The sequence below is a fragment of the Oncorhynchus mykiss genome, chromosome 16 (genome assembly GCF_057628025.1).
Source record: "Oncorhynchus mykiss isolate SJ-2025 chromosome 16, ASM5762802v1, whole genome shotgun sequence".
In the NCBI taxonomy this organism is placed as follows: Eukaryota; Metazoa; Chordata; class Actinopteri; order Salmoniformes; family Salmonidae; genus Oncorhynchus; species Oncorhynchus mykiss.
The window spans coordinates 33597202-33612722 of NC_143037.1; the positions used below are offsets into that span (position 1 = coordinate 33597202).

Sequence of the window (15521 nt, forward strand, 5' to 3'; positions counted from 1 at the left end):
ATCGGGGTTTAGGTCAGGACTCTGACTGGGCCACTCCAGAAGGTGTGTTTTCTTCTGTTGAAGCCATTCTGTTGTTGATTTACTTCTGTATCTTGGGTCGTTGCATCACTTGGGTCGTTGCATCACCCAACTTCTGTTGAGCTTCAATTGGCAGACAGATAGCAATTACATTCTCCTGCAAAATGTCTTCCATCAATGATAGCACGCTGTCCAGGCCCTGAGGTAGCAAAGCAGCCCCAAACCATGATGCTCCCTCCATCATATTTTACAGTTGGGATGAGGTTTTGATGTTGGTGTGCTGTTAGTGTTGTGTTCCTTCCAAACAACTCAACTTTATTTTAATCTGTCCACAGATTATTGCACTGTGGAACATCCTGGTGCTCTTTTGCGAACTTCAGAAGTGCAACAATGTTTTTTTTAGACAGCAGTGGCTTCTTCCGTGGTGTCCTCCCATGAACACCATTCTTGTTTAGTGTTTAACGTATCGTAGACTCGTCAACAGAGATGTTAGCATGATCCAGAGATTTCTGTAAGACTTTAGCTGACACTCTAGGATTCTTCTTAACCTCATTGAGCATTCTGCTCTCTGCTCTTGCAGTCATCTTTACAGGATGGCCACTCCTAGGGAGAGTAGCAACAGTGCTGAACTTTCTCCCTTTCTCCCTCCCATTTGTCTTACCGTCGACTGATGAACATCAAGGCTTTTAGAGATACTTTTGTAATGCAAGTCAACAATCCTTAATCTTAGGTCTTTTGATGCAAGTCAACAATCCTTAATCTTAGGTCTTCTGAGATCTCTTTTGTTCGAGGCATGGTTCACATCAGGCAATGCTTTATGTGAATAGCAAACTCACATTTTGTGAGTATTTTTTATATTGCAGTGCAGCTCTAACCAACATCTCCAATCTTGTCTCATTGATTGGACTCCAGGTTAGGTTTTGACTCCAATTAGCTTTTGAAAAAGTCATTAGCCTAGGGGTTCACATACTTTATCCAACCTACACTGTGAATGTTTAAAATAAGTAATCAATGTAGACAAGAAAAATACTATAATTTGTGTGTTATTTGTTTAAGCATACTCTGAATGTCTATTGTTGTGACTTAGAGGAAGATCAGATCACATTTTTTTTGCCAATTTATGTAGAAATCCAGGTTAATCCAAAGGGTTCACATACTTTTTCGTGCAACTGTATATGTATTACTGTATATATCATTTATATCAATGTACCACCCTAAGGGATCCAATCTCAGTAGGCCATTGGTTACAGTGTTGAATTCACAAGCAAGTCAACTGAGTTACTGACTGCCTGAATATTTTATCATTACCGTTGGCTGAGGTGTCCCTTGTAGGCAACTGGAGTTCCTTTTCAGGGTTTGCCCAACAGCCATGTTCCCTCCATCCTCCCTTAGTCAGTACCAGGAGACTGGCCATTAACAGAGTGGTGACCAGGAAAACCAGAAGGACATACATCATGGTGTAGAGGAGATGAGCTGTTGAGGATACAGATAAGCATTAATTTGCATTTATTTCATACCACAAAAATAACTCTACTATCTGACTACGTTTAAGAGGGATCAGAAGAATGTAGGGTAGAGAGCTAAAAGATTCAACTACAGCAAATTGTTGGCGTGGAGGAGAAATTCTACTTACTGGAGAGAATTTTACATCATAGTAATCGCCAATATGATGCACTAATGCTGTATTATGATTAACGCTATCAAGTAACACCTGCAATAGTTACCATTTGAGTTGACTTACATTGTTATGTCAGTTACCATAAGTGTATTATAATTGTAAAAAGGTAAGTGTTTTAAACTACTTGGTTCTGCTTGTTGTGTCTCAAGGCTGTCTGAGTGTTAACAATGTAAGGATTATGAAAGCTTTTGAAGGCTTCATGAAGTCACTGAAAGAACTGAAAGATCTGTGGACACAAAGGTATTGGTGGAACTCACAAGTGTCTGTATTTTTGATGATGGCGGGGTTGGGTGTTGGATTTGGGAGATTGGGGGTTGAAGTAGCCGTGCACTCTTTCCTGAAATATGACGACAGAAAAACACAAGGTCACTCACATTAAAACCAGAAGGGATTTCCCAGACAACTATATCACATTGACATTCATAACTATTGGTTTGATATGACACCAATAACATTTTTAAGTGAACATTTAAAGAAGGGACAAAGAAAATGACTTATGGATCAAATGTTTACAAACTGTTAACGAAAGGTTTGCTACCAGATGTTTTTTATATGTTGAGCTTTTGCGTTGAACAAAATCCTTTCTATAAATATATAGCGCCTTGTGAAAGTATTCATCCCCCTTGACATTTGACCTATTTTGTTGCATTACAACCTGAATTAAAATGATTTTTATTTGGATTTCATGTAATGGACATGCACAAAATAGACCAAATTGGTGAAGTGAAAAAAATTACAGACCAAATATAGATCAAATAATAATAATAAATGATAGACCAAATAAGATCTGGTGCAACCAATTACCTTCATAATCACATAATTAGTGAAATAAAGTCCACCTGTGTGCAATCTAAGTGTCACATGATCTCAGAATATACACTGCTCAAAAAAATAAAGGGAACACTAAAATAACACATCCTAGATCTGAATGAATGAAACATTCTTATTAAATACTTTTTTCTTTACATAGTTGAATGTGCTGAAAACAAAATCACACAAAAATTAACAATGGAAATCAAATTTATCAACCCATGGAGGTCTGGATTTGGAGTCACACTCAAAATTAAAGTGGAAAACCACACTACAGGCTGATCCAACTTTGATGTAATGTCCTTAAAACAAGTCAAAAGGAGGCTCAGTAGTGTGTGTGGCCTCCACGTGCCTGTATGACCTCCCCACAATGCCTGGGCATGCTCCTGATGAGGTGGGGAATGGTCTCCTGAGGGATCTCCTCCCAGACCTGGACTAAAGCATCCGCCAACTCCTGGACAGTCTGTGGTGCAACTTGGCGTTGGTGGATGGAACAAGACATGATGTCCCAAGATGTGCTCAATTGTATTCAGGTCTGGGGAACGGGCGGGCCAGTCCATAGCATCAATGCCTTCCTCTTGCAGGAACTGCTGACACACTCCAGCCACATGAGCTAGCATTGTCTTGCATTAGGAGGAACCCAGGGCCAACCGCACCAGCATATGGTCTCACAAGGGGTCTGAGGATCTCATCTCGGTACCTAATGGCAGTCAGGCTACCTCTTGAGAGCACATGGAGGACTGTGCGTCCCCCAAAAGAAATGCCACCCCACTCCATGACTGACCCACCTCCAAACCGGTCATTCTGGAGGATGTTGCAGGCAGCAGAGCGTTCTCCACGGCGTCTCCAGACTCTGTCACGTCTGTCACATGTGCTAAGTGTGAACCTGCTTTCATCTGTGAAGAGCACAGGGCGCCAGTGGCGAATTTGCCAATCTTGGTGTTCTCTGGCAAATTCCAAACGTCCTACACGGTGTTGGGCTGTAAGCACAACCCCCACCTGTGGACGTCGGGCCCTCATACCACCCTCATGGAGTCTGTTTCTGACCGTTTGAACAGACACATGCACATTTGTGGCCTGCTGAAGGTCATTTTGCAGGGCTCTGGCAGTGCTCCTCCTGCTCCTCCTTGCATAAAGGTGGAGGTAGCGGTCCTGCTGCTGGGTTGTTGCCCTCCTACGGCCTCCTCCACGTCTCCTGATGTACTGGCCTGTCTCCTGGTAGCGCCTCCATGCTCTGGACACTACGCTGACAGACACAGCAAACCTTCTTGCCACAGCTCGCATTGATGTGCCATCCTGGATGAGCTGCACTACCTGAGCCACTTGTGTGGGTTGTAGACTCCGTCTCATGCTACCACTAAAGTGAAAGCACCGCCAGCATTCAAAAGTGACCAAAACATCAGCCAGGAAGCATAGGAATTGAGAAGTGGTCTGTGATCACCACCTGCAGAACCACTCCTTTATTGGGGGGGTCTTGCTAATTGCCTATAATTTCCACCAGTTGTGTATTCCATTTGCACAACAGCATGTGACATTTATTGTCAATCAGTGTTGCTTCCTAAGTGGACAGTTTGATTTCACAGAAGTGTGATTGACTTGGAGTTACATTGTGTTGTTTAAGTGTTCACTTAATTTTTTTGAGCAGTGTATATACAGTTGAAGTCGGAAGATTAAATACACTTAGGTTGGAGTTATTAAAACTCGTTTATCAACCACTCCACAAATGTCTTGTTAACAAACTAAAGTTTTGGCAAGTCGGTTAGGACATCTACTTTGTGCATGACACAAGTAATTTTTGCAACAATTGTTTAAACACCATGGGACCATGCAGCCGTCATACTGCTCAGGAAGGAGACGCCTTCTGTCTCCTAGAGATGAACGTACGTGCAAAAATTGCAAATCAATCCCAGAACAACAGCAAAGGACCTTGTGAAGATGCTGGAGGAAACAGGTACAAAAGTATCTTTATCCATAGTAAAACGAGTCCTATATCGACACAACCTGAAAGGCCGCTCAGCAAGGAAAAATCCACTGCTCCAAAGCCGCCATAAAAAGCCAGACTACGGTTTTCAACTGCATATGGGGACAAAGATCGTACTTTTTGGAGAAATGTCCTCTTGGCTGATGAAACAAAAATAGAACTGTTTGGCCATAATGACAATCGTTATGTTTGGAGGAAAAGGGGAAGGCTTGCAAGCCGAAGAACACTATCCCAACCATGACGCATGGGGGTGGCAGCATCATGTTGTGGGGGTGCTTTGCTGCAGGAGGGGCTGGGGCACTTCACAAAATAGATGGCGTCATGAGGTGGACAATTATGTAGATATATTGAAGCAACATCTCAAGACATCAGTCAGGAAGTTAAAGCTTGGTCGCAAATGGGTCTTCCAAATGGACAATGACCCCAAGCATACTTCCAAAGTTGTGTCAAAATGGCTTAAGGACAACAAAGGGGTTTGGAGTGGCCATCACAAAGCCCTGACCTCAATCCTATAGAAAATGTGTGGGCAAAATTGAAAAAGCATGTGCGAGCAAGGAGGCCTTACAAACCTGACTCAGTTACACCAGCTCTGTCAGGAGAAATGAGCCAAAATTCCCCCAACTTATTGTGCGACGCTTGTGGAAGGCTCCCCGAAACGTTGGACCCAAGTTAAACAATTTAAAGGCAATGCTACCAAATACTAATTGAGTGTATGTAAACTTCTGACCCACTGGGAATGTGATGAAAGAAATAAAAGCTGAAATGAATAATTTTCTCTACTATTATTCTGACATTTCACATTCTTAAAATAAAGTGGTGATCCTAACTGACCTAAAACAGGGGTTTATTACTAGGATTAAATGTCAGGAATTGTGAAAAACTGAGTTTAAATGTATTTGGCTAAGGTGTATGTAAACTTCCAACTTCAACTGTATATAAACACACACCTGTTCTGAAAGGCTGCAACACCATTAAGCAAGGGGCACCACCAAGCAAGCGGCACCATGAAGACCAAGGAGCTCTCCAAACAGGTCAGGGACAAAGTTGTGGAGAAGTACAGATTGGGGTTGAGTTATAAAAAAATATCAGAAACTTTGAACATCCCACGGAGTACCAGTAAATTCTTTTTTTTATGAAAGAATATGGCACCACAAAAAACCTGACAAGAGAGGGCTGTCCACCAAAACTCACAGACCAGGCAAGAAGGCAATTAATCAGAGAACCAACAAAGAGACCAACGATAACCCTAAAGGAGCTGCAAAAGCTCCACAGTGGAGATGGGAGTATCTGTCCATATGACCACTTTAAGCCGTGCACTCCACAGAGTTGGGATTTATGGAAGAGTTGGCAGCCATTGCTTAGAGAAAAAAATAAGCAAACACGTTTTGTGTTCGCCAAAAGGCATGTGGGAGACTCCCCAAATATATGGAAGAACGTACTCGGGTCAGATGAGACGAAAATTTAGCATTTTGGAAAATCAAGGAAAATGCTATGTCTGGCGCAAACCCAACACCTCTCACCACCATGAGAACACCATCCCCCCAGTGAAGCATGGTGATGGCAGCATCATGCTGTGGGGATGTTTTTCATCGGCAGGGACTGGAAAACTGGTCAGAATTGAAGGAATGATGGATGGCGCTAAATAAAAGGAAATTCTCAAGGGAAACCTGTTTCAGTCTTCCAAAGATTTGAGACTGGGATGGAGGTTGCCCTTCCAGCAGGACAATGACACTAAGCATACTGCTAAAGCAACACTCGAGTGGTTTAAGGTCAAAGATTTAAATGTCTTGGAATGGCCTAGTCAAAGCCCAGACCTCAATCCAATTGAGAATATGTGGTATGATTTAAAGGTTGCTTTACACCAGCGGAACCCATCCAATTTGCAGGAGCTGGAGCAGTTTTGCCTTGAATAGGCAAAAATCCAGTGGCGAGATGTGCCAAGCTCATAGGGACTTGCACCTACAATTGCTGCAAAAGGTGGCTCTACAAAGTATTGACTTTGGGGGGTGAATAGTTATGCACGCTCAAGGTTTTTGTTTTTTTGTCTTATTTCTTGTTTGTTTCACAATAAAAAATATTTTGCATCTTCAAAGTGGTAGGCATGTTATGTAAATCAAATGACACAAACCCCCCCCCCCAAAAAAAAAAATATATTTTATTTCCAGGTTGTAAGGAAACAAAATAGGAAAAATGCAAAGGGGAGTGAATAGTTTCGCAAGCCACTGTACACCCACCCCCTCAATCTTAGTGTCAAATCTATGACTACCGGTAGTTATGATTTTTACTGAAATCCAAAGGGTTGAAAATGTATCTTGTATCTGTGATACGTGGGTGTGTCTTTAGAACATTGATTCTCAGAAACCCGACAGTACCTCAGAAACATAGGATGTTCAGGAACTTCAGATCTTATAAAGCTCCGCTTTGAGGGGAAGTCCTCAACCCACTGACCTCAACGCATGCCATTACAAGATCTGATTGATCTTTCAGCAGCATCCAGAAATAACTGTGCTTCCTTGGTGTGTCAACAACAGTACACGTTCATTCTCTAGTACACTGCAATAAAACCCATGGCTGAGTAATTTCAGGGATATCAAGTCTACATCAAAATAACTATGGGTTTTGAGGGGTTGTGCGAAATAGTAGGGATGCATCCCAAATGGCAACCTGTTCCCTATATATTGCACTACTTTTGACCAGGGCCCATATCAAAAGGTGTGCACTATATAGGGAATAGGGTGCTATTTGGGACACAAGAAAGGTCTCAATGTGAAACAATGTAAATGTGTCTGAGGTGATTTGAAAAAAAATCTATGATGTTCTATGGTCATTGCCAGTATCAAAATGTTATGGTTTGGTGAGATTGTAAAGTATGTGAGCATTACTCCTTGTTACTACAGAATATTGTATTGTCAGAGCTAAACAAAAACAGTGGTGCATATGTTCAGTTGAATAAATGTATAAATATTGTAGAAGCTGGAATCTGGTGGCCGTACGTTTGGCATGGTTGGCATCGCTTCAACTCGTCTTTGTTAAAGTCTGACTTACACACAGAACCTGAAGGGAAAATACAGGGACAATTCTGAGAATAGACAGTATCATGAACACATTTATCGTGAACACATATTTGTTCATTCAAAAACATTGTTTCTCTTATTCATTCCGGTTTTGACACTGCTTACATTTTAACATGTTATTTTAAAACATTCAATGAATGTCATGGAGAAAACTAAATGAGGCCTTTGGTCAAGGACATGAAAGCAGTGCACATACAGTAAAACCTGGCCATTTCACTAATCTGTCACTCTTTGAGAGGTGATGGGATAAAATTAACATACATTCTATACACTGAATATACAAAACACTAAGAACACTTGCTCTTTCCATGACATAGACTGACTAGGTGGATCCAGGTGAAAACTATGATCCCTTATTGATGTCACTTGTTAAATCCACTTCAATCAATTTAGATGAATGGGGAGGAGACAGGTTAAAGAAGGATTTTTAAGCCTTGAGACAATTAAGACATTGATTATGTATGTGTGTCTTTCAGAGGGTGAATCGGCAAGACAAAAGGTGTAAGTGCCTTTGAACAGGGTATGGTAGTTGGTGTCAGGCATAGGGCTGTTGCAGTGGCAGTATTACTACCACACTGGCAGTCATGAAGGCAGTCAAAAAGTCCACGTGACCATTTAGTCACGGTAATTAGGTTTCTCCAAGCTCTGATGCTGCTGATGGTCATTAGTAGCCTACCAAACTTGCTAACTGGACTCAGCACTCTATTGTCCCTTTAATCACGCTGACATCAATGCATTCGAAAATCTAACACTTCAATAGGCTATGCAATTGCGTCAGAAAACAGAGTGATGGCCTCTACTGAAAAGAGGAGGATCTATAGGCTAGGCCTACTATATGTATTTTTCAACTTTCCTAATATTAAGCACATTGCATATATTTACAACAGGAGTACAGCCTACCTGGCTGGCATGAAAATAAACCACGGGGAAGAGCGTCCTCCCTTCGCTATAGGTGACATCAGTGGTGATTTTAGCATGTAAATCTTGGTGTGTTAAAAATATACAGTGGGGAGAACAAGTATTTGATACACTGCCGATTTTGCAGGTTTTCCTACTTACAAAGTGTGTAGAGGTCTGTAATTTTTTTTATCATAGGTACACTTCAACTGTGAGAGACGGAATCTAAAACAAATATCCAGAAAATCACATTGTATGATTTTTAAGTAATTAATTTGCATTTTATTGCATGACATAAGTATTTGATACATCAGAAAAGCAGAACTTAATATTTGGTACAGAGACCTTTGTTTGCAATTACAGAGATCATACGTTTCCTGTAGTTCTTGACCAGGTTTGCACACACTGCAGCAGGGATTTTGGCCCACTCCTCCATACAGACCTTCTCCAGATCCTTCAGGTTTCGGGGCTGTCGCTGGGTAATACGGACTTTCAGCTCCCTCCAAAGAATTTCTATTGGGTTCAGGTCTGGAGACTGGCTAGGCCACTCCAGGACCTTGAGATGCTTCTTACGGAGCCACTCCTTAGTTGCCCTGGCTGTGTGTTTCGGGTCGTTGTCATGCTGGAAGACCCAGCCACGACCAATCTTCAATGCTCTTACTGAGGGAAGGAGGTTGTTGTCCAAGATTTCACAATACATAGCCCCAACCATCCTCCCCTCAATGTGGTGCAGTCGTCCTGTCCCCTTTGCAGAAAAGTATCCCCAAAGAATGATTTTTCCACCTCCATGCTTCATGGTTGGGATAATGTTCTTGGGGTTTTACTCATCCTTCTTCTTCCTGCAAACACGGCGAGTGAAGTTTAGACCAAAATGCTCTATTTTTGTCTCATCAGACCACATGACCTCCTCCCATTCCTCCTCAGGATCATCCAGATGGTCATTGGCAAACTTCAGATGGGCCTGGACATGCGCTGGCTTGAGCAGGGGGACTTTGCCTGTGCTGCAGGATTTTAATCCATGACGGCGTAGTGTGTTACTAATGGTTTTCTTTGAGACTGTGGTCCCAGCTCTCTTCAGGTCATTGGCCAGGTCCTGCCGTGTAGTTCTGGGCTGATCTCTCACCTTCCTCATGATCATTGATGCCCCACAGGGTGAGATCTTGCAAGGAGCCCCAGACCGAGGATGATTGACCGTCATCTTGAACTTCTTCCATTTTCTAATAATTGCGCCTACAGTTGTTGCCTGTGTTGACAGGTATCTTTTATACAGGTAACGAGTTCAAACAGATGCAGTCAATACAGGTAATGAGTGGAGAACAAGAGTGCTTCTTAAAGAAAAACGAACAGGTCTGTTAGAGCCAGAATTCTTACTGGTTGGTAGGTGATCAAATACTTATGTCATGCAATAAAATGCAAATGAATTACTTAAAAATCATACAATGTGATTTTCTGATTTTCTGATTTCGTCTCTCACAGTTGAAGTGTACCTATGATAAAAATTGCAGACCTCTACATGCTTTGTAAGTAGGAAAACCTGCAAAATCGGCAGTGTTTCAAATACTTGTTCTCCCCACTGTATATACTTGTGGGATGCCTGCCAGAAAAGCCACTATACATCACTAAACAATACATTAATTGCACTATAACGGTGACAAACTGTGCCCACAAACTGTTAGGGCCTACATAAATCTGTCCTAACAGCAGAGCCCCAACAGCAGTCCCAACACCTTACCACTGCTACACCGGAGCCTTGTCTGGAGGCGAAACAGTTCATTCAGTCTCATTTATTGCCTTTAAAAAAAACATAGCTGATGTGGCTGACTTGCTTATTGAGATGTGCAATCTATGGCATTAGGGGACGAAAAGTGGATAAGAGGCAATCCGTAATTTCGATTAAGATATTAATGAGCGAGCTAGGACGGATGTAGTCAATAACTATTTGTTCAGCACTTTTTAAATGTACAGTAACAGAATTCAGATCATGGACCGGTTCTTACAGTATTCTCCCTGTACATCAAGTCAGAACCATAGGATAAATAAAGGGGGCATATAAGCAGGCAATGAAAGCTCTTACAATATTCAATGATTACATTTCTCTAAAACAGATTGTAGGCTACATGTACACCACCAAGTCAGAACAGTGGGATAAGTTATGAGGGGGAAAGGGAACAAATTATTAGGGTGAGGCACATGGGCTACTAACAGCTTACAACACAATATGCACTTAGTATTACTTTCTTAGCTACAGTATACATATCTCCCTGGCATATTATATAATTTATGCAGCAGCATACAAGACATTTTTGGACTCACCAAAGCACTGCTGTGCTCACTTGAACAGGAAGGTGGCGCGGCAGTCCTTCATGGGCAAATTTTGTCATCAAACTTTGTCATCAAAGTCTGGCATTCTCTGGATATATGGTGCCTTCAAGACAATTGGGAACTCAGAAAAAAACAAGGTAGAATCATGATGACGTCAGTGATCTTCAGGTCGTAGCTCTAGAAAGAAGCCCAAGTTCCCGATTTACAATTCCGAGTTGGATGACCTGTCAGAAAGTATTTTCCCAGTTGGAGCTCATTTTTCCCGAGTTCCCAGTTATCTTGAACTCACTGAAGTCAGATTTGGTTCCGAGTCAACAATTGTTTCGAGTGCGGCACAAATCATGCTTCATTAACAGCATGACCGATGTTGAATGTTCATAATTTTAAGCTTGGAAAAGAGACTTGCTTGCTAGTGATTGCTTTGCAATGCTTGCAGTTAGCCACTGAATCCTTCCGAACCACTCATTGTTGAATTTGCAATTTCCAACTTGTGTAATGTTTATGTCCAATGCCTGATGAGCACCAATGCGTTTGATCTAAAACTTCTCTTCATATGGCAAGGATTAAAAAGTAGATTGCCGATTCATGATGATGACTGCTAACTAAGATTTTGAAAGAATGATGTTGGCATGATCAGTCCAATCAAAGCTGTACAGTGTTTCCTCTGACACATTGGTGCGGCTGGCTTCCAGGTTAAGTGGGCATTGTGTCAAGAAGCAGTGCGGCTTGGCTGGGTTGTGTTTCGGAGGATGCACGGCTCTCGGTCTTTGCCTCTCCCGAGTCCGTATGGAAGTCTCAGTGATGAGACTAGCAATTGGATACCACGAAATTGGAGTGAAAAGGGAGATTTAAAAAATAAATAAAAATAAAAATAAATAACTACTGTAGATAGAACATGATTTGACGTCATTTTATCTGTGGCCAATGACCTTCAGCCTTCTTGATTGGCACTTCTAATGTAACTCTATGGCAACACCCAAGGGGCTTGAATTTTCGATCTCTACCCTCAGACATTACCAACACCTACGCTCTGTATTTTTCACTGGCTGCCCCACCAACGCAGAAAGCACTGAGCTTGGCTGAAGCATCTGCATTTTGGAGCTACCTTACGCATAAAGCAAAAAAGAGACCATGCAGCTTTATTTACTCAATATATTATTAGAATTTTTGGGGACATTGTTTGCAAAGTGATATGTGACATGTACAGTTACCAAAATAGCATGCAAAACAGTCAAGCCCCCCTGCCCTGAATGACAGGTTGCCACTGGATGACATGTATTTTTTTCCCGCTGCCCCTGTTTTGATACAGGTGCATGATAATGTTCCATTCTTACTCAAAACAAATGTACAGTACAGACAAGATTAAAACAATAATGTACAGTACAGACAAGATTAAAACAATAATAGTCTGATGGGTAACAATATTAGCCTATCACATGTGAATTATATATTATCACTGATGCCCAGCATAAGAAACAATGCCTTTTTTTGCAACTTTTTCAAATCATAGTTGCACACTTCATGTAACCTAGCCCAATGGCCTATTAAAGTGGCCAAATAACTTCATAAAATTAAGCACATTAATCCGCTTTACAAGAGGTATAGAGCCTAACTGATAAGCAGCGCGTCAGTTTCAAGTTTGGGGAAGATAATTTTCACCATAAAGATGCACTTTTATAATAAAACATTTACATGCATAATCAAAAAAAAATGTCACTTTTGATAATGGTGTTTACCCGCTAATTAAACATTAGCGCTTAAATCCTACTGCCGTGTGCGCATTGTGCTGCACTTATAATGTTAAGAAATAGCCGAATAGTTTATCAACATTTGAAGCTAAACATTCTGATCTGTTGCGTCAGCCTCAAAACGCTTTTTTTTATGCTAGTGGTTATATTAATTTGGGATCTATCGCATCCCACAACTGTCCCAGACTATGTTTGGAATATTTATTTATTGTCTAGAATAGGTCAACTTTTGCACTATGGGGGATAGTAGATTGACATAGGCTAGTGTTTTTGCTGTTCGTTAGGCCTACTCATCTTGTTGGCTGACGAAAAGTAAATGTGGACAGTTCTTCCAATATCTTCAACATGCACCTCGGAATTGGATGAGGTGCGCAGTTGCATCCTCAATGTGTCTGCCTTCACTTGTAGCCTGTGAGAAAGACCCAATCACGTGATGGAGAGCCTTGTGAGTGAGATGAGAGATGCTTTCGAGCAGGTAGCATTTAGGGAGAAGGGCCACAAAAGGCATGGATTTTTTTAGGGTGCATTATGGCTACACAAAGGGGATGCTGCCGGGAAATTCGAGGCATTTTCAAGTGCTTCTCAAATTGTGAATGAGAGACTAATGAATTGTGCACATGCTGCGCAAAAAAACCTAATCAGAGCATGCCTTTCAAACTACTTTTTTCAAATCATATTAGAGTTGTATCATGCAGCCTTATAATGTAGTAAAAATCTAAACATATATCCCAACGTTTGTAGAACAACTAAAGTTACATTAATAACTCTAATTAAGCATATAGGAGTACCTATTTCTTTGTTAACCCCTCAACACAGAATAGCCCGCATGTGCGTACTCCCTCAAATTGTTTGGAGAAAATATCCTTTCTATCTTACTCAGCTTTGTTCAATTGTATTCTTCTTATTATAAGATATTATAACAATGCCATGAAATTCTAAGCAAATCTTGTATGCTAAATGAACTAGTGTTGCCCACAGCCAATTGGCATAGCCAGTTTAGGACAACTCAGAGTATGCCATTCTGTTCTTCTGAAATAGACAACATTTCATGCTTCCTTAGACCTGTCTAAAATAAATCATGGATTTATTGTGAAGGTGTAGGCTATATTACACAGATTTATTAGACTTTTTAAAATGTAGATGTTCCAAAGGTCAGTATCAGTGGCTTATGGTGTGGAAGCCAGGAGATGCTAAATGTGTTTATGTTAATTAACGGCTTTTAAGAACTGCAGCGCTGCTGGGTTTTTCACGCTCCGCATTTATACGGAGACTTGATTACACACAGGTGGATTGTATTTATCATCATTAGTCATTTAGGTCAACATTGGATCATTCAGAGATCCTCACTGAACTTCTGGAGAGAGTTTGCTGCACTGAAAGTAAAGGGGCTGAATAATTTTGCACGCCCAATTTTTCAGTTTTTGATTTGTTAAAAAAGTTTGAAATATCCAATAAATGTCGTTCCACTTCATGATTGTGTCCCACTTGTTGTTGATTCTTCACAAAAAAATACAGTTTTATATCTTTATGTTTGAAGCCTGAAATGTGGCAAAAGGTCGCAAAGTTCAAGGGGGCCGAATACTTTCGCAAGGCACTGTATGTATCTTAACCACTGTAATTTAATGCCTAAAATTATCCACTGTTTAACATCAAGATTGTATTGTAAAATACAATATACTGTAGTTTGGAACTAACAAGCTCCACTTCTGTTCATTCTCAGATTCTAATTGTATTATTCAGTGTTGCTTACCTGCTGGACATTTGTTGCAGCTACTTTCCGGGTAATTTTTTAGCACCTCCTCTGTGCAACTCTGTGTAGAGTCGAGACAGGCTAGAGTCAAAACCTGGCAGACAAAGGCGAGACAGAGGTTTGTTAATGATGTTGGCACATGTTAGTGGCTCTTACCGTTATACTCATATTCCTTTACATAAATGTGTATATTTTGATATGACCTTACGAATACTCTGATTTCAACATCAGATAGATTTTTAAAGATCTGATGTCAAACCTCCAAACATATAGGATACTTTGATCATTGGGAACACTTCATAAGTGGCCAGTCAGAATGCCTACATTGTAATTGTAACAGTGTAAAAACAGTGTCATGGAAATATTGCCTTCCACGTCACTGCCTTGCTAACACTAACGACAACTATTGTCACCAAGCATCATCATATATATGAAATAATTGTCTGTCATTATAAAAATAATCTGCTACGATATCACTTTACGTATTGGTTATGATGGCGTTATATAAGCGTTATGACAGACCAATAACAATTCATACATTTTTCAAAAAAACATTTTTTCTTAATTAATGTATAGGAATTTTTAACAATGAAACTCTAATATACATTAAAAACAAGATTTTTATGATTACAATAATACTCACCAACACACAGAACCACATTTTGAAAATAAGTGAAATGATTAAGTGTGAGCAGTCATTTGCTTCTCTCATTTGAAATCAATGAACGTTCTCATCTCAATCATAAAACATAACTTAAGATAAATATTTAAAAGCCTGTGACGTCCAAAAAATACAAAGTGAATCAACACAAAATGTTTGCGGCATTGTAGCTAGCCATCTGCCAATTTCCTAGATAGAATTCAACCAAAAAAACTAAGCTGGCTCTTGATACTCTAAGAGGAGTTAGAAGTAGGTCAAAGGAAGTCTATAGTGTCAGTTCTTTCAAGACTTCGGAGAACTGGTGAGGCGACAGGAAACACTGTCAGGTAAAATGCCTATTTCCATTGGTGGTACAACCATACGTATTCTGCCCTTGAGTTGCGTTCCCATGCAAAACTAGACAGATAGCTAACAACTAAGTCTTCAATAAAACTCCCAAGGCGTGACTTTTCTTGAATGAATATATTGAAAACGTTTATGTTGTGAAACTGCAAAATACAGAAAAGAATATACTTTGGTATTCAATTCACACCGACAGTAGCTGTACATTATACATTTGAAGTTGCATGAATACAAAGCACG

At 40.5% G+C, this 15521-nt stretch overlaps 1 protein-coding gene across 3 annotated transcripts in view; it reads right to left on the reverse strand.

The window, feature by feature from the left end:
* The window catches only part of LOC110491820 (uncharacterized), a 30754-nt gene that overhangs the window by 7967 nt on the left and 7266 nt on the right, over window positions 1–15521 (reverse strand). For 2 of the 3 annotated variants that reach the window (XM_090202565.1, XM_021565608.3), the window contains 3 exons: window positions 14279–14372; window positions 1954–2033; window positions 1327–1491 (listed from right to left, as the gene is read on the reverse strand). In XM_090202565.1, the coding sequence (XP_090058691.1) occupies window positions 1327–1491; window positions 1954–2033; window positions 14279–14289 (256 nt within the window). In that variant the 5' untranslated portion in view covers window positions 14290–14372. Of the gene's footprint in view, window positions 1–1326; window positions 1492–1953; window positions 2034–14278; window positions 14373–14921; window positions 15428–15521 lie in introns of all 3 variants that reach the window. The other variant, XM_090202566.1, reaches the window with a different exon arrangement.